Source organism: Saccostrea echinata, unplaced genomic scaffold (genome assembly GCF_033153115.1).
Source record: "Saccostrea echinata isolate AGI-Se365-2 ecotype Australia unplaced genomic scaffold, CSIRO_AGI_Sech_v1 ptg000033l, whole genome shotgun sequence".
Taxonomy (NCBI): domain Eukaryota; kingdom Metazoa; phylum Mollusca; class Bivalvia; order Ostreida; family Ostreidae; genus Saccostrea; species Saccostrea echinata.
In genome coordinates this window covers 24,765,695-24,787,886 of record NW_026889782.1, presented here as the reverse complement: position 1 = coordinate 24,787,886, position 22,192 = coordinate 24,765,695, and the positions used below count along the sequence as shown (strand labels likewise).

General features: G+C 32.7%; 1 protein-coding gene, 1 long non-coding RNA gene and 1 pseudogene across 2 annotated transcripts; 2 read left to right on the top strand and 1 right to left on the bottom strand.

Annotated features, from left to right (window-relative positions):
• Positions 1–5,706: 5,706 nt before the first annotated feature.
• LOC133198784 (uncharacterized) lies at positions 5,707–11,881 on the bottom strand. Its single transcript, XM_061334776.1, has 8 exons — positions 11,836–11,881; positions 11,407–11,479; positions 10,385–10,506; positions 8,403–8,477; positions 7,611–7,730; positions 7,287–7,415; positions 7,005–7,100; positions 5,707–5,787 (listed from the first exon to the last, which is right to left on the bottom strand). The coding sequence occupies exons 1-8, from the start codon at positions 11,872–11,874 to the stop codon at positions 5,707–5,709; spliced, it is 735 nt and encodes a 244-aa protein (XP_061190760.1). The 5' UTR covers positions 11,875–11,881.
• Positions 11,882–14,939: 3,058 nt separating this feature from the next.
• On the top strand, positions 14,940–16,347 carry LOC133198919 (uncharacterized). Its single transcript, XR_009722666.1, has 3 exons — positions 14,940–15,019; positions 16,033–16,100; positions 16,266–16,347. It is a non-coding gene; the product is annotated as an uncharacterized LOC133198919 (long non-coding RNA).
• Positions 16,348–16,672: 325 nt separating this feature from the next.
• On the top strand, positions 16,673–21,572 carry LOC133198312 (uncharacterized; annotated as a pseudogene).
• Positions 21,573–22,192: the final 620 nt, after the last annotated feature.

Below are 22,192 nucleotides of genomic sequence, written 5' to 3'. Positions count from 1 at the left end.
CTTGACCTCATAAATAGGTCAAGGTCAAAAATGTTGGTGGCTTGCACTCCTTCTCAATGTCATCTATCTATGTTCCAAGTTTGAAGTCTTAATGTCAAAGGGTATTAAAGTTACGGCCTGGACAAAATTTGGATGAAGAAGAAGAAGAAGAATAAGAAAATCGACAAAAACAATATGTCTCCCCCGGAAGGGGAGACATAATTGATAGTTTCTTTGTGGGATGTGCAACCAGTGATTTGTGAGTTCAACTCAAGTAACCTTCTACACTTATGCTGTTGATTTGTGCCTGTAATTTCGATGTAATTTCCATGTGATTACGATCCTGTCTCTGTGGACTTACTCATCTTGTTTCAAAATGTGCGATACATCTGAAATTGTAAAGGAGAATCTATTTATGGATTTATGGCAGCCAGAGTTCGAAAATGCCAGTACCACTGTCAGTGATAAAGAGGCTGAGAGCCAAATCACTTTGTGTCCAATTCATTCCTTATTGACCCAAATGAACTAACAGACATTCAACTTAGGAGTGATTCCCTGGAATCTAGGCTCAATGCTATTGAAACTAAAATGGCCTTCCTTTAATGATTTACAAGTATCTGTGAATTTGATAAAATCGAATGTGTCAAAGCTTGATGAAAGGTAACAAGTATGAAGAAAGATGTCCAAAACTTTCACACAGGCATAGAAGCACTGGAAAATATGTTTGACTACGTGAAATAGACAACAGAAGCGAACAATAATATGATTATGAGCAATATGAATACTACAGACCAGTGTATTCAGACCCAAAAACTTGCAGAAAACGAGTTAAAACCTGTTAAGGATGCTAATGAGGCACTACAAAATTCAGTGACAAACCTAAAGATGCGCTCGATGCGAGATAACCTTTTTTTTTCTGGAATACCAGAACACAGATTCGAGGATACAGAAGCAGTCCTACAAAATTTTATTCAGAGGAAATTTAGGCTGAATTACGAAATTCCGTTTGAACGTGTACACAGAAGGGAAAATGGAATGAGTACACTGAACATCCTAGAAATATTGTCGCTAAAGAACTGGGTACGGTAAGACCAATAATCGGCCCTGTAAAATCGGCAAAAATTAAACGCAGGTTTACATTTTATAAAATGTATCAAGTTACCGTTGAGGTTTCCCTGTGTGTGAAATGGGTAACAATTTTTCTCAACTAAAGCGCCTTCATTTATATAACGTTTAAAACCGGTCTTATATTCCGGAATTCCCATATTTTGGACGTTTTCCTCATTTTCGAGTATATTTTTCGATATGGCCGCATCCGAGTATGTAAGCGAAACTTCACAGAAAGAACAAATATAACTCGATTTCTAATATTAAAAAGAAAAAAAATGACCTTACAAAGGTGCGGCCACATCCGTTTATACAAAAAATTGAAGTTGAAAATGCTGCATTTTTGGATAGACGTCACTTTTCTCCTCAATAAATCTATACTTTTAAAGAAATAAATTGTTTAATTCTGTATCTGAAGGTTTTATTATTCTTTTTAATGTCTTTTAAATTCAATTCTGCATTTGAAAAATAATTTAATACAATTTATGCAAATGAAAACCATATAAACCTTTCTCAGTGAAATTTATTAAAGGACTTATCGCATGATCTTTCAAAAATCGTACTTTTATGAAAAATATTATCTATAACCTTATTTATTGAAATACTGAATACAATAAACGTTGTTGAAAGCATTTTTTAAAAGATATTGAGAGTTGAAATTCAAATACGGCAATATGCATATTTCAGTCGGATTTCGGCGAAACACTGCTCAGACGTCATAGGCGACAATTCGGTGATAGAGAGATGAGAATATGCAAACTATTAACGGAGTTTTCAATGACAAATGCAGCTAAATTACGAAAAATGCTGAAAAAATTAATTCCTTATATGCTTTTCAATTACCATAGAAACATTAATTAGTTCTAAGGTATAAGGCTTTTGAAATATTTTCGTTTTTTATTCAAAACATTTAGAATCTGTAGCTCTAATTACGGCAATGTTTCGTGATCGGGATATTATTTTTCAAGATCGCCATCCTTTAAAAACATATGAAGACTTACATAAATTAATATTATATACAAAACGAAGAATAACAAAGTTATATAATGTTTAATAGTTAATACATGTGATAAGATGACAAATCAAATTGCATTGTTATGGCGAGTTTCTTCGTCTTCGCTAAGTCTCCCTCGCTATCGTCGCTGCTATTTTTACGTTAACAGATTTTTCAGATTTTTTATACGCCCGTCTTTAGACGGGACGTATTGTGTTATGGCGTTCATGTCCGTCCGTCTGTCTGTCTGTTAGCTTTTCTCGTGTCCGGCTCATAACTTTAATACGATTAGGCCTAGGATTATCAAACTTTGTCAGCCGATACTTCTTGAGTAGAAGGTGTGTCGTGCACTAAAAGTAGGTCGCTCTGACTTTTAATTAAGATGCTATGGCCAAATATTGAAAAATCCTGTCCGACTCATTACTAGAAAACTATTGGACTTAGAATCATCAAACTTGGCCAATTTATGCATCTTAGCTGGAAGATGTTTCGCGACCTATTTCAAGGTCACTGTGACCTAGAATTTAAGTGAAATAAAAAAAATTGTCTTTTTACTATTAGATTACACAATCTTATAAAATGCAAGTGTTGCAGTTTTCTTATTAAAAACATGTTAAATCAAGAAAATACTTTTTTTTCATTATATACTTTACAGCAATCTATAACAAATGTAATGTTACTAGAGAAATTCCACCTCTCCCAGGGGTGTAATTATCAAGCACTTGTCAAGGAGAATTTGATAACAGAAAACTGCACATCAAATTAGAGAGAAATATGAGTTTAGTGTGAGGAGCTCACTGGTAGAGCATCTCTGATCTAGCAGGTGTTATCTATATCTCTTGGGAACTGGGCAAAAAGAATCAGCCAGGTTGGGTTAAATAGTTGGCTAGCCTAACTTTTAAAATGAATATGGTGAAAAGTAATTAAAACTTATTTGTTATTGTATAATAAATTAATTTGATATTGTATAATAAACTAATTTGATATTGTATAATATAATTAAAACTAATTATACTCGGGGGGGGGGGGGGTATTGGAATGAATTGCAGCTTAAAACCAGTCTGACATTAAATCTTAAAAAATCAAGTATTTAAAAAAAATGTTATGATAGATAGTCCCTACAAATCTAAGAGTAATGCAGGAACCCTATTAAAAATGTTGCATCAAGATTACACAAGTTTTTTTTTCTTTTTTATACTCCCGTCGTAAGACGGGAAATATTATGTTATGACGTTCATGTCCGTCCGTCTGTCTGTCTGTCTGTTAGCTTTTCTGGTGTCCGGCTCATAACTTTAATACTAGGCATAGAATTATCAAACTTTGTCAGCTGATACTTCTTGGGTAGAAGGTGTGTCGCACATTAAAAGTAGGTCACTGACCTTTAATTAAGATGCTATGGCCAAATATTGAAAAATCCTGTCCGGCTCATAACTAGAAAACTATTAGATATGAAAAATAAAAAAAATTAAAACAAGAAAATACACATTTTTCTAGCTGCAGAACTGTAGCTCTCTGCTTGAGAAAATTCAGACAGACAAAGCAGAGAGCTACAGATCCAAGCGTTGTAAAAACCTTCGATTTACGCCGCCGCTCTTTTGTCGCTCGCTTCGGGTATTATTTCTTGTATTTTATGGTAACATTTTAGCATGAAGCCTCTTAATTAGAATTGATAGTTTAAATATGTCAGAAAATTTCTTTGATATAGTATAATATAATATTTTAATTCTTTATAGGGTCATCCAAAAAATAAATAAAGAAATAAATAAAGAAAGAAAACAAAAGGAAGAGTGCTCTAGAAATGATCTGTCACTCCTTTAGTTATGACCATTTCTTTATACTACCACAGATTAATATGTAATTCTTAATATTTGTCTAAATACACATAATGTTAAAATTAATATAGCATTTATGTTGCAATATCTTAAGTGTGAGAAAAGGAACATTAATGTAAAAAAAAAAGATCCAAAAAAATGAATTATCATTCATATAATGTTCCTAAGAGTGAAAGTTAAACATGGTTTGTGATATGGGTAGTCTTTAATGCAGGGCAAATGATCATTACATCAAAGATAATTGATTACTTTCTCTAATTAGCAAACCTTTGAAGAAAATAATTTATTTGATGTGACAGTGTTACATTTAGCACAAATAATTTTACCTTTTGACACTATCAATGTTCAAGATACCCATAGGATTAATTACTTAATAAACTTTCGGGGAGGAGACACCAGAGTTCCCCATTGACTTGATGATGGCCCTTTGATGCAGAAAGTTGGACAGGGATTTTTTTTTACACCTAGCTGTTATTTGCATATTCTTGTCTGGATTTTGTCACATATTCAGTGCTACTGAAAAGAGCTCAAGAAATTTGAAGAAAACACAGAAATAGAAGACAAAGAACTATGACATGGTGAGTAGAAATAATATTAACTTGATTTAGTTATTTATACAAGGGTTGTTCGGAAAGTTCGTGGACTACCGTCATAACTTTTTCACTTAACGTCATATTATATCCAAATTTGGAAGAAATACTTCAACAGTAAATTCAAATGATGTGTATTAAAAAATGTTAAAATATGTTTTATTTTAAACTTATTTAAACTTTAAAAATGCAAAAATCGGATCACAGAGCAGGGCAAAATTTTGTAATTTACAATCAAGACACTAAATAATGTCTGATGTCATATCTTTTGTAAAATGACACAAAAACAAAAAAATTCTACACGTTCAAATTAAGAATTGTTTCATCATTTCTGATTCCAAATTATGATTTAATATTTTGTTATGTTGAAAAGAAATCAGTTTCAGAAGATAGGTATTCCTCATTGAAAAAGGCAAAAAAGATGACGTCGTAGAATGTCACGGAGTAGCAGATAACCATACAATTTTGTATTGTACTCTGGAGAACTCCAGAAAAAACTCTGAAAATGCCGGAGGAAGTAGAAAATATGTCAAAAGTGAGCCATGCATATGTGTGTACATGGTACAAGCGGTATTTGAATGATAGACTATTCTTAGACGATGGTGATCTGTGAGAAAACAGATTATCTGTAAAAATCTTATCAAAAACATTAAAAAGTTAGTAACGTAATGCTAAGAGTTTGGTGCTTCACAGATACTGATCTTGTGAAAGCACTCTTATAATATTGACAAACAAAATGATGCTACTGGAACAATTGTTAGCAAAATAGATTTCAAGTGATAGAGAAATGTTTTTAATGAGTGCACTGGTATTGGGCAATGCTGTGTGAAATGTACACAGGCAAAAGTGGCTCGCATAAATTTTATATGAAATTTGTATGAATTTCATGTAAATTCTTCGCATGAAAAAGAGACGAAAAACAAATCGCATGAAATTTATGCGAAAACTTTATGTGATTTTGACATAATTTTCATATAAATTTCATATGATTTAAAATTCGCACGATATTCATGCGAAAATTTTTATGCACATTCATTGGATGATTTTCTGAATAATGTCATTTCATTTTACTTGAGATTCTCACTTAAGATAGACAATTATTTTTTTCTAATGGTATTGAATTTATATCCTGTGTTTCTTTTGATTACAATAATTGTATGATCATACGACTGGAACAATCACAACAAACACTGTGGGTTTTTTTTCAATCTTCTTTATTTGAAGCTTCAATTTTTTTGACAGTTCTCTGTTCCAATGCAACCCATCGTTCTGGAGACTGTTTCATCTGCAAAATAAAAAATAAAATTGCTTACTGCATGAGAATTCTGTATTAATGCTACTTCAATTGCTGTATCATACAGCATGTAGTGGTATGTATATTTAAAGTTCCAACACAATTTTGTATATTTACATTTCCAAATATTTTTCCTTGAGATTCTTTGCAAATTAGAAGACCGTTCATTTTCTCATGAACTACGTACCATGGATGAGCATGAATATCTTCATTGTTATGTCATAATACCATATTATAAAAGATGGACAGAAGGACGGAAGATGGACATGACAAACACTATATGCCCCGGCCATATTCATGAAGGGGCATAAAAATGACAGTTAAATGGCGTAATTTGTGGCAACTCATCAGAAAAATAATGTAAATATAAGAAATGAATTCAATTTTTGAAAATTCATGAGATATATGAACTACAACGCTTCACACTGGCATATTCATGAGAAAGCGTTAACGCACTTCATGGAATATGCCGGCATGAAGCGTCATAGTTCATGTCCTCATGAATCTTCAAAAATTAAAATCATTTCTTACATAAATGTGGCCATGAACTTGCCAAAATGTTTTCGGTTAAAAAAAATATTCATTGTCTGGTCATACTTATCTTTGTGTGAAATGGATATCCAAAGTTTCTCCAATAGAGAATAATATATGAAAATGCCAATCAGGTCTTCTTATGTTCCTTTTTGTAAGATTTTGACCCCCCCCCCTCTCCCCCAGGGACCACTATTTACAAAAGGATCATTCAATATTTAATAATATGAATGACCTATCATAGCTTTACCTTTCTTGAAAAGATTTTTAAAAAACTCTTCTCAATATAACATTCCCATGTTAAACTTTGATCCCCCTACACTAGCCCCACCCTACCATCTGTGCCATAATTTGAATAAATTTGAATCTACACTTTGTCAGGAAGGCTTCATACAAATTTCACCTTCTCTGGCCTAGTGAATTTTGCTGAGATTTTTTCTAAATTCCAATTATTTTTTTTCACTCTTTCTTAATTATCTCCCCTTGAAAGATTGCAAATTTAATGTACCCATTTTATCCACATATGCTTTGTGATAAGTTGATTGCACTTGGCAAGGTGCTTCTGAAGGAATCCACAATTGTTTCAAGTTGACAAAAACATGGACAGACTGACAGACAATGTTGACAGGTGATCAGAATAAAATTTAACATTTGGTATGGGTGAGCAGAAACCTTACCATAGCATCAATGTTCTTCCTGAATGCCCTCCAGAAGTCAATGGAGGTTGCACCGGAACTTTTCTTAAACAACTTGTGCCCGTCGGCGAATGCTCTCTGTAAACAAAGTGAAGAAATAAAAACATCAGCAAGCAGAATGCACTGTGAATTTCACAAATTCTATCTGGTCCTGAGAAGAACATATTGGTAAAGTAAAAGAAAAATTGATTTTAGATTATAAATGTACCGAATGATGTCAATTTATTTACTGCTTTTTCTGCATAAAATGAAATGAAATCTTACCAGGGCAAGGGTCACTTTAAAGTTTGTCTTTTCATCAATGGGAGATGGACATACCCAGAAGGCACTGTAGAGGTACCTCTGCAGTGCCTTCAGAGGCATCCCCTCCCCATTTTTTTCTGGAGTGACCAGCTGAAATACAGCATATTCATAGGTAAAAATATATATACATATATAATTGATACATGTACTATTTATGAATTGAACCGAATATCAAATATACCGCATATATCACGATAATCTGCATCCCAATTATTTTTCAAAGGATATTATTTTTATTTTTATGAATGCAATATGTATAGTTAAATAAATTGTCATTGAAGTTACCTTCTGTCTGACTTGGTTCCTCCAGCTGGTGAAGGAATGGGAGGCAAATGAGAAGTATGTGACCAGCATACTCCCATTTACCTCCCAACCACACTGGCTCAATATGGCTGTAATGTTTTGCTGAAAAGGGGATAAAAAAGAATTTTAAAAAAGAATATAAATCTTTGCCCCTAAAATTCAGGTTAAAAAAGAAATGAAATGCAGACATTTTGGAATTTAAACAAGTAAAGCTATAAAGAGTAACAACATGTTAGTATATATTACAATCAGTAGAGGAAAATGTATGTTCTTAATTTCAAGATGAAGTTTAGTTTTATGTATTATTTTACAAACACCAAAAAATACAATTTTCATAACCAGGAGATCTTATTAATTATGATACTTGGATGTTTCCAACAAAGATCAAATACAAAAAAAAACTCGATGAATAACCTTGTAAATTTATAACCTCGATATTAAATTTATGAACGATGACATCTTAGTTCTTTTAAAGAGTTAAAAAAAAAATAATGATCTTTAAAAATTTTATATTTGCAGCAAATGGACATGTCAAAAGATAACAGATAGAATGATAAGAAATATTTTACCCCTGTGATACCTTAATTTGAATAAATGCTGTAGACAGAGATTGTGGTTTTTAAGTATCCCTAAAGCTTATCTGCTGGGAGAAGCTGGGGCATAATGAACACTTTTTTCCATTTCATGCTATGGCTAATTGATATACCAGGTACAAGCAAACTTGTTATAACATCATTTAAAGAAATTTGCTGCTTTCAGAAAGAATGAAGATACCTTTAGGTCATCATCTGTATCGCTGATCCAGGGATACATGAAGAATAAGCTCTTCAAAAAAGCTGTTAGTGGTTTCTGTAAAAGATTTAAATAAATGTTTAAAGTAAAGAATGAATTTTATATTATCTATCCAAGTTATACATTTACTCTATTACCTGAATTGGGGAAATTTGGCAAAGTTATCCAAACAAGTTATAAAATAATATATAGGACAGCTATCAAATTTGAATTCATTTCTTAAAATCTAATTTTCTACCATTTAATAAAAACAAGGGCACTGCAAAGCAGAGCATCCCCTCGCAAAGAGCACATCTGAATACCATATCATTCTATAAATCAAGGCACCATGCAACATCAATCCCGATGCAAATTACCTTCCGTTTCGCACAAGGACATTTAACTAACACACACACAAACTAACTCACAAATGTGTTACTGTATCTCTTTCAACTCCATTGCAAGGGGATAAAAGTAAAACAAGAGGCCCATGGGCCACATTGCACACCTGATCACATTGGCTAGGAAGAAGCTGAAATCAGTTCAGTATTGAACAGGGGGGATGCTTCTATAATAATATGACTAATCATGGCTTTGCTGTTCTTGAGCAAAAGATTTTTTCAAGATGGTTCCTATATATTCTTAAGCAAAACTTTGACCCTCTGTTGTGCCTCAAATCCCTGGGACTTAGTTGTTCTTGAGAAGAAGATTTCAAAGATATTTCCTATGTAACGTGTATGATCTTACAAGGGATATATAGGTTTTCCTTTTACTTTCAAGTTTGTCTGAGTTAATGACTGGAATGATATTTAAGATAGCTATGTCTGAGGGTATATCACACAGTACTTAAATTTTCTCTTATCTAGAGATGGGGACTGGGTTAAGCACTAACTTGCACTGAGTTTCTCCCATATGTTCCCATTGATAGATAAGAACCAGGTGTCTCAATCTTCAGATTTACTACACCCATGCGCCAGAACTTAACATCAACTCCCTAGGATACTTGCTATTTGTTTTTATAACTTTTATACCTTTATTTTGCTCTTATCCTTAAGGTTGTCCATCCTCTATCCTTAAAAGTCCTTCACATACATAATACTCTAATATTAATTTAAAGCATTTTACAGTAGAAAAGGATTTACCAAGAGAAAGTGTCATAAATGTAACCAACTAAGCAGTAATTAATTAACAAAAATTGCATTGAAGTCTATGGGGACAAGTGATTTTTCAAAAATAAAAATTCAAATAATATCAATAAATAATGTGATGGAAAGATGCATTAAAACATTACAAATAGAATAACAATTGAAAATGATTTGCCTTATATACCCTTTGGTTTGACTAGTCTATTCCAAGGGTTGTCAGATCATTCCTTCAATGCGTTTTACTTAAATGCTCCTTAACCATTACACCTATACATTCCTATGTATGTAAAACTTTGACCTACTGTTTTGGTCCCGCCCTAAACCCAGGGTTCATGATTCGAACAAACTTGAATCTTCACTACCTGAGGATACTTCTGTATTAATATGACTAATAATCGCCTAGCTGTTCTTGAGAAGAAGATTTTTAAAGACATTTCCTATATATTCCTATGGTAAACTTTGACCTACTGTTTTGGCCCCGCCCTACCCCCAGGGTTCATGATTCGAACAAACTTGAATCTACACTAACCCAGTGGTTCTCGAGAAGATTTTTAAAAGATGCCACCAAATTTTCACAAATTCTTAATTATTTTTCCTTGAAAGAGGGTGTGGCACTTCCTGTGAACAAACTTTAATCCCCTTCACCCAAGGATGCTTTGTGGCAAGTTTGATTGAAATTGACCCAGTGGTTTTCGAGAAGAAGTCGAAAATGTGAAAAGTTTGCAGACGACAGACACCAGACATTCTTCGATCAGAAAAGCTCACTTGAGCCTTCGGTTCAGGTGAGCAAAAATTGTGGTTATTCAAATACAATTACCCTTGATATTACAATGAATGTACCTTGACATTTGATCCCTCCACTTGAAAGCTTCCAGGTTTTGTTGCACAGCTCGAACTCTTACCGACTTCCATTAGATTTCTTATCTCTTGTACTTCTTGTCTTAAACTACAGACCTCATCATCTGCAAGAGATTCAAGAAGCTCATTGATTGTACATTCAACTGACTCATTTTAGCCTTAAATTTTTCAAGATTAAATTTTGAAGACCATCTCCCATTTAGAGTGTTGAGTCCTCATTATAGCCCCAAGACATTATGAACAAACCTGAAAATATGCAACAAGGGCACACTAATATCAATATGACTGATTTGGCTTTGCTGTTCTGACTAGTAGAAGTGGTTTAAAGCAGATTTTATTGCCTTTACATAACTGTGACGTATAATTATTTCCTTTGTTTTAGCCAAATCCTGTCCATTAGAGCCATGTCTTTGTGTGGGTGGGGGAGTATATCAATGGTTTAAAAAAAAATCATCCTTAATAACTTAACAATTTATATTCTCCCAGTCCACCTCCACCACATACACACTTGCATCATTGCCTGTAAAATTACTAGCTGTTACAGGCCTTCCATTGTCGGAACCCACTGGTTTTTCTCTTTGTTACACTACATTTGACGTTGAATGTAGTACGTGTAACGGAAAGAAAACTCATGGGTTTCGACGATGCAGCCCTTCTTAAGAAGCATGATTTCATTGATAAAAAGTTTGATACTCATAATTAGTTTTAAAAAGTTGACAAGGTAAAAGAAATATTATTACTATTCAAATACGGTAGATGTAAAATATTAAATACCACATGTAAACAAGAACGGTTCTTGTTGTGATATTATGAAATTATGTGGGTTCTTAATTAATCCTCTATTAACATGATTAAAAAATGTATAAAACACATAAATATATATCTTGTAAAAATAATGACAGGGGTTCTTTTGATAAAAGCTTGAGGTCCTGGAAGGATTTTTTTTTAATGATTTTTTCTCTCAATATTTTTTTTTTAAATGTTAAGTAAAGTTGAATACTTACAGATCATCTTCATGGTTACTGGTCTTTCCAGTGGAGGCAGATTAGGATTGGCAGAATGTGAATCTTGTGAACCCTTCAATTTAATAGTACTTTTACGATTACATTTTTAAAACTAATTACTTGGAACATACATTAATAAAATCGAGTTTAGCACACTGGTTTAATAGGAACAGGAGGGAGGGGGTGTGTGCCCCCAAAACATTTTTAATCTTGTCGACATACATGTACATATATATACTATAGAAAATCAGCTACTTCATGCTCATGCCCCCCCCCCCCCAAATGATGCTATTATTCTCGTGTTAAGAATTTTTGCTTGGCAAATTGCCCTAATGAAAATATTTGATTGAACCCCCCCCCCCCCCAAAAAAAAGAAAAAAATATTTATATTTATATATATATATATATTGCATCCTACAGGTAACTTACACGGAACAAATCTAGTGATTCTTGGGAATCGCTTGCCATTCTGATGTCAGATGAGTCTCAGCTTGTGTATCGACATAAATAAAATGGATTGTTACTAAATTAAACAATATTTCCACATAATTAATTATAATAATTTAAATACATGTGTACTTAAATGAAATAGAATTACACTGCTTACTTTTGTCTTTACGCTCTCTCAGTCTCAGACAGATGATCAATGACGTAAAATATTACGTAGAAACGTCAACATTGGGAACCGACAGGATGTGTAATCGAGCCATTTTTTTCATGTTTCATATTATTTTGATATTGATGAAAATTGTTTTATTTTCTCCATTTTTAATTTCCTATGATATAAATTAAAGGAAAATTTCACGAAGAACGTATTGTATGAATGACATATTCAAAGTCATTTTTGTTAAGTTTTCCCAATTCCGAATTCCCTTTCGATTTTTTTCGCGCGATATTTCAATCTGACAGACGAGACAGCATGATGAGATAAAATGAAGAGACGTGCAGAGGATCCACTCTTTTGTCAATTATGCAACTTCTCGACAAATTTCAGCAGCCTCTTTCAGAGACACCTGAATACAGAAAAACATCTCCGTAACTGCAGAATCGTTGCATTTGAGACTCGACAGAATTTTACTGACCGTAGCTGCAGTGATGCAAAACCCGACAGTGGCGACACGGAATTTTCCTCAATTCAGCTTACGGTATGTTTCATTTAATAACTTATCTTTGTAAATATTGTCTGCAAAAAATAAAAAGACACGGAGTTTTGTGACAAACAATATATAATTATACATGTATCCGATATACTTGCATGCAAAAAACATCGAGTGGTGATACGTACCCGGTTTATTTTATCTGTTTATTGTACCGTGGTGTTGATATGTGACATAAAATAGGCTAAATCGTTATCATTTTTCATGCCGACCCTCATATATTAAGCTAAAAATACAGGAACAATGACGTTGCATGTAAATTTTATCAGCAATTAAAATTAAATCATAAATATCTTTAATCTTTCAAATATTTTAACTAATTCAGACTAATGCCAACTCGGATAATGTTGAGGAAATGATCAATGATCAGGAGAGCTCCACCTCCTCTAATGATGATGATGGTGATGATGATGATGATGATGTAGTGACCAATTCTCCAAATGATCAGCCAATTTGGTTTCCATTTTCGTCTAAGGTACAGATGTACTTGTATATATTGGTACACTCAAACACGCACACAATAGTAAGTGCCAGTGAGAGAGAGGGAGAAAGAGAGAGAGAATTCTTTATGTTAAAACTTATCCATAACTGATTAGAATAATATTTTTTTTAAGAGTGATGAAACAGCCAAATTCATCTGGTTTATTATGAAAGCGGAATAGAGATGCCATCTTTCTCTTCAGTCAAAAACCTACGAATAAGTGGTGATATGACACCTGAGAGTATGTTGTCTCGTGTAAGTATCATGAATTAAATCACTATATAACATGACAATGAACAAGAAAGAGAGAGAGAGGATCTCCCATAGTTTTTGACTGGATATGAATTTCAACCAACAATAATAGTAAAGATAGAAATTTAAAATGTCAACCATAAAACTGTGTCCAGGCCTCTTTAATACACAATGTATATAATTTTTATCCCATGTTTACCCCATTATCCCGTGGATATCACTCACTAGATATTTTTGATATCCCACATTTGTGACATCGCAATGGGTTTTGTGTGAGAACAATGAAGTAAAATAAAGTGGATTCATATATAAAAAACAGTGTAAATCATTCATAGTGATTTATAAGACATGGGATATAAAAAAATCTTCCAAGATTTTTATCCAACTCGTGTGTTTTTATTCCCTGGCCAAGGCTAGGGGACAAAAATCACGCAACTCGGATAAAAATCATATCCAACCACAAGACATGGGAGATCCTATATTACCAACTGAAACTCTACAGTGCTTTTTTTGTTAAACATGTTATACATTAGTAGTTTCAACTGTGTACAGTCTGAATAAAATGTTTTGCCATTTTCATCTATTCACTAGCCATCTTTTGATTGAAATGCAATTGATTTAAAATACAGACTGATCATTAATAGATAAGGCCAAATAAAAAAAATATGTGTGGTTCCGGTTACCCGACCGTCCCTATTTTATACCCCCGACCCTAAACTTTTTTTTGGCAATTTTCATTTTTTTTTTCGGAATTTTCTCCGATTTCCATCAATAGCTTCGGTTTAAGTTTTAGTTTCAGCAATGACAGCCTCCTTGCAAAACATAGTGCAAGTGTTTAATAGTGTTAAATCCAAAGCAAGCTAGCATGTAGGTGTCCCCTACCAATATTTACTAGTATTTTATCACACCACATCTAAATGCCACTTGCAAAGCAGTGATAAGTATTATTTAGAAACATTTAAAAATCATTTTGTTAAAAAAAAAAAAAATTCCCTACCTACGTACCCTAATTTTCTTGGAGGTGTAACCGGAACCACACATATCTTTTTATTTGGCCTAATTGATATATGATTTTGACTTTTTAGGAAGAAAGTAGTGATGGTAATCCTTTTTGGATAATCAAGCCAACTGCCTTGCTTAGCATGACTCTATCACATCCCGACACTGCTACAAGCCTGCTTAGGTACAGTGATTTAAGTAAATTTGTACCATAACAAAGCAATTAACATGATTAATACATGTTTATATATACATGCATAATTTCAAAGACATATTTATGTTGAATTGTTAAGATTGTTTAGTCTTTAATTATCTTTGAGTGGATCACGGCGTAAGATCTTATTTAGGTATGGCAGATTATCAAGTGATGGCCAGGTTTTGTTGAAAGAAAAGTTAGATGGTAGTAAATGGGTTCATGAAATTAGGTCACATTATGCATCAAATGGGAAAAATACTTTCTTCTCAGGTAAGTCATTCATGATTCATATAATATAATAATCTGCTTTTATAACCTAATGGAATTGAATGAAACTGAAACATATTGAAAATTGCTGAACTTAGAAAGATATATTTCAGATTACTGATCTTAAGTAGATTAATTGATTTCAGCATGACTTAATAAAATAGTAAAATTAGTTGATCTATCACAGGTGACTTTGTTTCTTCATCTAATCATGATTCCCAAGACATTGGCCAGATTTTTACTTTCCTGCAAGACATTCAGGTATTAGAGATATATCATTAGGCCATCATTTAAAATATCTTTGTTTATTCTAACCCGACCCAAAAATCTCAAGTTGAGTAGGTAGGTAGGCAATTTTTTTATTTTGTTTTTGACAGCAGCTTTGAAAATATATTCTTAAAATTGAATGGAATGATACCTTTATAGATACATGTAAGTTAAGTAGTAAGTACAGAAGAAAGCGATTTGTAAACAGCTAGAATACCATACAAATGCCGTTAGGACTAACATTTAAGGTAAATTAATTCACGACTATTATTCAATCGAACTTGTGAAATATCTCATACCAGAGTAAATTTGTTGAAATTAAATGCATTAGTTTAAAAGATTCTCGGGTACGCAAAGACTGGATATACAAGTATTTTTTGTCATGCCTATTATCAGCTTTCAGTGCTTACACATGCAATGTACTTTTTCAAGGGCTTAATAGGTCATTGTATATTTTATTTTATTAACGAAGTGTTTCAAGAGTGTAGGATTCTTATATGCTAAAGGCATAAGTTTGATACGTCGTCTTTCTTTTAAAACATGAACTAACACTCCGTTACCGAGACATGTTGTGGGCGCCATTTTAATTCCAACAAACGCTTGAAAATCACAGAACAAAAACAGTCGTTTTGATAAGAACGGATCTTGGTGGAAGTCTATTTTATAAAAAAAAAAGTTCATAAACCAAAAAAAAAAAATTGGAATAATCTTATGAAAAAAACTTTCCAGTCGGCGCGTTTTAATTGGGTCGGTCGCGTTAGGGGAAACAAAGGTATTTTTTATTTTGGCCTTAAAAAAAAAAAAAAAAAAAAAAAAAAAAAAAAAAAAAATATATATATATATATATATATATATATATATATATATATATATATATATATATATATATATATATATATATATATATATATATATATATATACACAAACAAATGAAATCCCTTCGTATATACATATATTACCAGTACATTAAATTTATATTATAATTGTGCATATGTATAATTACAGAATGATATTATATATGCCAAAGTAAAAATCTTCAGAGCAAATGCTTGTCCAGGACTTGCAGGAAAAAGGTATGTTTATGCAATGTTAAATATATGTCTGTTTGGCTTTCCAGTTCTTCATGCTTCTTAAGCACTGTCTGTAAATGCATGTATGTAGATGTATCCACCTCTATAAAAGTTACATCTGCTTGATTAATTTTTATTAGAATCATATTCATTTACATTTCACTTTAGCTTGGTTTACTTGGAAACTTCAGAGATGTGGAATATTTGTCATTTATCACAAGTACAGAAAGTTCATGAATATACTTTCTACAAATCATTCAATGGGGAAGTGATTCGGATAGCAGATGATGTAAGTACATGTACTATTTGACATTAATATTTTTACACAATAATCTACGCTTTGGACTACATTGTAGACCTCATTGTAAATTGAATTGCTGTTAGTTCGATAATGAAATTGTTATTCAGGGACATATAAACTGTGAGTGATACGGCAAGATCTCCTTACCATTTATATCACATACTGTGAGATTCATGACATTTTTAAATTCATATAGGAAAAGAACACTATTGTTTATCAAAATCCACATAAAGTGAGAGGTCTGCCAGTCTACACTGTGCCGCTGAATTTGTTCATGGATGATACTAGTGCGAATAAGTCTAAGAAATGGAAACCCCTCCACTGTGTGCAATTACAGCTTGCAGGAATTCCAAAAGCAAGGAAACAGAATCCTGACACCATTAAATTTGTCAGTGCTTCCACAGAGGTGCCTATCCTAGAAATGGCCTCTTCTGTCATTGATGACATAAAGAATTCTGAGGGGTAACGTTGTATTAAATTGAAATTGACACATGTGAATGAGAAAGCAAGAAATGAAGAAATGAAACAAAATTATATATATATATATATATATATATATATATATATATATATATATATATATATACATATATCCATGTATGATTTAGGTCTTTTTATTTTTCATGCTTTTGTTTTATTTTCATTTTGTTAACTTCTCCAACTGACTTATCTAATAGAATAATTTGTCATGATTCATGCTAAAAAGGTTGCAGTACTTGGGTAAACATTTTCTCTCTCTTTGGTAGTGGCATTTTGACTTTTGATGCACAAAGGAGAGAAAAGGTGACCATCATACCTTGCATAACAGTGTGTGTCTGTGACTTCAACATGTTGGCTGAAGCATCAAATCACATGGGAGCAAACACAAACAAATTTTGTCCCAGGTGTTATGTAAGTTTTTAAAACAATTTTGGGATATAAATGCCCACCAGGAACCCTCAAACACATACATACATGTGTATGTTTTAGTTTTCATTTTGTCCTACATTGTGTATCTTAAACCTTTAGTGGCTTTACTTATTTTAAGGCTGACAAAGATTCTTCTATATGGAAAGGGGATGAAAGACATCCTGCAGAAACCCAGAGAATATTAGGTCATTTGTCCATGAATAACAACAAAGAGATGAGACAGAATCATGGACTCAAACCATATTCAAACCCTCTTTGGAACATTTTGAATCCACATAGGTAATGACTATATATATATATATATATATATATATATATATATATATATATATATATATATATAGTGTACGTCGATATGTGGTTATAAGGACCCATGTCAAGTCATAATTACCGAAGAAACAGAAAGTGATATCGACCGAGCCTAGTCAAAGGTGTCTAAGGTCAATATCATTTGACATGGGTCCTTATAACCACATATTGACTGTTAATGATCAAGTATAAAACGTCTTATAAACTGGATGTTTTTATTTTAAGCTTCTAAAGAAATTTATAAACCTGCTGTTTCTAAAATTGGAAATGTTCTTCTCAGAAGCAACAATAGTACTGATGTCTCAATAGTCTTTATAAACTGGATAAACAAAAAAAAAAACAGATACTGCAGCTGCTATTTGTAAATGTGACGTTCTAATGCGAATGACATAACAATGCCTTATACATGTTATATGAGAAAGTATTGAGTATTAGAAATATGGAATTTAAGACATTTCAAATTGACTGATAAAAAAATAATAAAACTATTGTAGCCTTTTGAATCGGTACAATTCCTAGATCGATATATAGACCTAAGAGAAAGCACTTTGTGCTCGGTGGATATGGTTTCTCTAAGTCTATATATCTAGGGATTGACCTCATCAAAAAGCTATAGTTGTATAGTAATCATATTAGTTATCCAGGTCCGAAGGGTGTATGGAATACAATCCGGGGTGAATCCGCGTACACCCTCGATTGGACCTGGATAATGAATTTATTTCCTATGTAACCAAATAAATTCTTTGTAAACAAGTCCAATCAAATATGTTTCAAGCTATCAATAAGATTTTCTACATCCTACAATGCATCGTGACATTATGTTATTTGGTTTTTATCATAGAGAAACTGTGCATTGTGACGTCATGTCTTTTACCCCGGCTCAAGTCGGGTGGATGGAAATATACACCCGACTTTGTATCCAATCAAAGCTCGTGTTACAAGCTGCATAGGAAATAATGTATTTTATATTTACATGTTCCTTTATTCTTAACATTACTAAATGCCATACATGTATTTGAGATGATGACCAGACTCCGTCTATCTGATATCTAGTTGTCAAAAATTTACTAATGTGACTTGACATATCATATCAATCGTGATATTTTCTATGATTATTGACACTTCATTTTCATTGCGATTTGTTTGCTTTTATAAAATTTAAGAGACATCCCTGTTGGAATTCTGCACTGATTGTTCCTTGGTATTGGAAAGCATTTATTGAAAGCCTGTATACAAGATTTACTAGAAATTAAGCAAGAACAGCTATGCATGTTGATTGAAAGCTGTGACCAGAGTGCCTTCGGAACGAAAGTGTCGAGTGACACCATTAAATACATAGACAGTCGCCAAGGAAAAGATATTAAGACATATGTAAGTGTATTGAAATTAGAGAATAACTATTTCCTTATTTTTTATTTGCGTCCATTAATGCTGATTTAATAGTAGCAAACTGATCGAGTTTTACCAGCGACAAAGTGAAATCAAAACCACTGTAATGTAATCCACTTTTGGAGTAGTTTCAAATACAGTTGTACTTCAAAATGACAAACACAGTGATATCTCGAATACCAAGAATTTATTTGACTAAGCAAGTTGGAATTACCTACCATATTTTCTCTACTTATTTTAATCTTGATATCTAGAATCCTCAGATATCTCCTAACTTTTTCTTGGTCCTATCAAGTTCAGAATAGCATGGTTTGACTGTTAATGTTTTTGAAATATGGAATGTGTTTTTCTTTTTTCAGCTTCAGATTGTCCCATTTCATTTTGCCATAGTTGGATTGGATAGAAATAAAATAGGCCTTTTATGTCAACTTGCAGAGGTAGTTTTCTTCTTAGTCTCTATATTAAAGTTTCACACTATTGATTGTGCCCACCCAGCATGGCTTGGGAATTCATTTCATAAGAAGTCTTGTTCTCTATAAAATTTCATCTTATATTTCAGATCAGTAAACTTCTTACATGCACAAAAGAATTTAGTGAGACCTCTTTAGAAAGTCTGCAGAACCAAACTGATACATACTTGCAAGGACTCAGGAATCATGTACCACAACTGCAGCAGAAAGTCAAAACACATCTTTCTGTTCATATAGTAAGTCAAGCTATGGTTATTAATTGTAACTGCACCGTCAATATCTTCTTCATATGCATTAATCAGTAATATTTTGTTTTCACCATTTTTGTTCAATTGATAAATTACATACACTCCCCTTCCTCCATCAGACCAGCATTACAAGCACGTCAAATGCTTACAACTCTATTCAAAATTTGTGGTAATTTTAGGTAGATGACATATTTACACATGGCCCCATGGATTGCTATAAGGAAGATGCATTTGAAAAAATGCATAGTCGCATTCGTGACCAACTGTTCAAGCAAAATTTGCATGCCAGGAGCAGAGATACAGCTAGTGCTTTTGCTGAAATGGAGATACTTAACCATGTCATAACAGGTGGCTATTTCCCTAATGGAGAGGAATGGTGAGAACTTACATTAATTTGCATTTGCTTAAAAGTAAACTAAATTTCTCCTATATTGCACATTATCTACTTGTAAACATTTACACAGAAACTTAATTTCATTATTTAAGTAAAGTAAATGGTCAGCAGGCTACTGAAAAAAGTGTGACAGCTGATCAGGGATGGTCCACTCCAAATGTGTAATGCAACCCTAATTGCACACATTTACAGTAACTTAATTGACTTCCAAGGGATTCATTAACAATGTTTAGACATATATATACAAGCCATTTGCCTAAGTTCGAAATGTGGACTTACATTAATTTCTAAAAGCTAAAATCATTGAAATATGAAACCATAAAAACAATTAGAGGTGGAAAAATTGTAATATTTAAATACCGTTAAGTAAATCTTAGTAGATGAGACTCGACTCTTTGGTAAGTGGCTGTTGAAAAAGTTGAACTTGAATTGATGCCACAATTCTTGCTTTGAAGATTGCATACAGTTTATTTGATTTATAATTTCATTTTTGCATTATGGTTATTCATAGGCTGCAAGCATCAGGGTCTGTTCAAAGTACAGCTGCCTGTAAAGAGGTGAGGCAGTTTTTGGCACTACCTGACGAGTCAACCTCTACCACTATAAAGCTAAGAAAGACAATGGAGAGGCAAAATGGATCGTTGGTGTGGGAGTTCATTGATGACGAAACCGTTCATATGTTGTCATTGATTTTCAATGATACTGATTTCACTGGGGCCAAACGAAGCAAATTTTATTCCATAAAGACCCAATCAGAACAGCTGGTCAACAAAGGAGCCTCCATTTTACACAAAGTAGATGACAATAAGGTAACAAAAAGACAGTGTTGAAAAAAATTATGATTGGTAAAAGTTGAAAATTATGTATTATTCAAAAGATTTTTCCCAGTCAGACATAATCATAATATGATATATTTTTATGTAGGAATTCCTAAAATAATTACAGCTCTTATTCAAATAGTCAACATTTCAAGACCATTACTTTGAATACTTCGTTCTCCTTGAAGAGAACTTTATTTATAGTTTCTGGTTGGTTACGAATTTGGCTTTGATATCTTAATTTTCATAAAAAATGTAGGAAGAAGTTGGTTTATTTGAAGAGGGATAGCTCATATCAACTGCTGAAGGCATGCATTTTCACCTGGCAAAGATCTTCAGAGTAACACCATTGAAAAACTCAAGACTGAATGATATAGCCTTGGAGAGAGTTGCTATTACACAAGATTCTGTAGTGGTTCCTGTTTCAAAGATTTTGAGTATTATTTGTTTGGTGCATGACTGTCTGAGTGAGGGGTGTCGTGTAAAAGATGGTTTGGTGAGTGTGCGTGTTGAGCAAGAGATGAGAGATGTGAGAAAGAAATTTTGGAAACATAAGAGAAATGTTGTTTATTTTTTAAACAGATTCAGTTTTGTCAATCCTACGCAGGCAAAAGTGGCTTATATAAATTTTATATGAAATTCACATGAATTTCATGTGAATTCATTGCATGAGAAAGAGACGAAAAACAAGACATGTGAAATTTATATGAAAACTTCATGCCATATTGACATAACTTTCATATGAATTTTACATGAAGAGCATATCGCATAAATATCGTGCAAAGAGAACTTCACATGAAAGTTCTAAAAAAATTATGTGAATATCATACAAACTTATTCACATGATATTTGCATGAAAAAATATTTATATAATTTTTACATGATTTTCGCATAATTTTCAAAGAAAGAGATAATCACACAAATATTATATAAGCCACTTTTCCCTGTGTAGGGCTTTCATATTTCATATGTATATTTATCATGACAAGACCTTTCCATGGGTGTAAATATTTTTGACCTTGACTTTAGAGTTTGACCTACTTTTTTTTAAACTTTAACCTTGGCCATATCTTTCGAGCAGTTAGTACTAGGGCTCTCAAATTTCCTTGTGACGAGACCTTCCTTTGGATACCAACAATTTTTTTGACCTTGGAGTTTGACCTACATTTTAAAAACTTTAACTTTGCCATAACTTTTGAATAGTTGGTGCTGGGGCTTTTATATTTCGCATTTCTTATGACAAGGACTTGCCCTGCT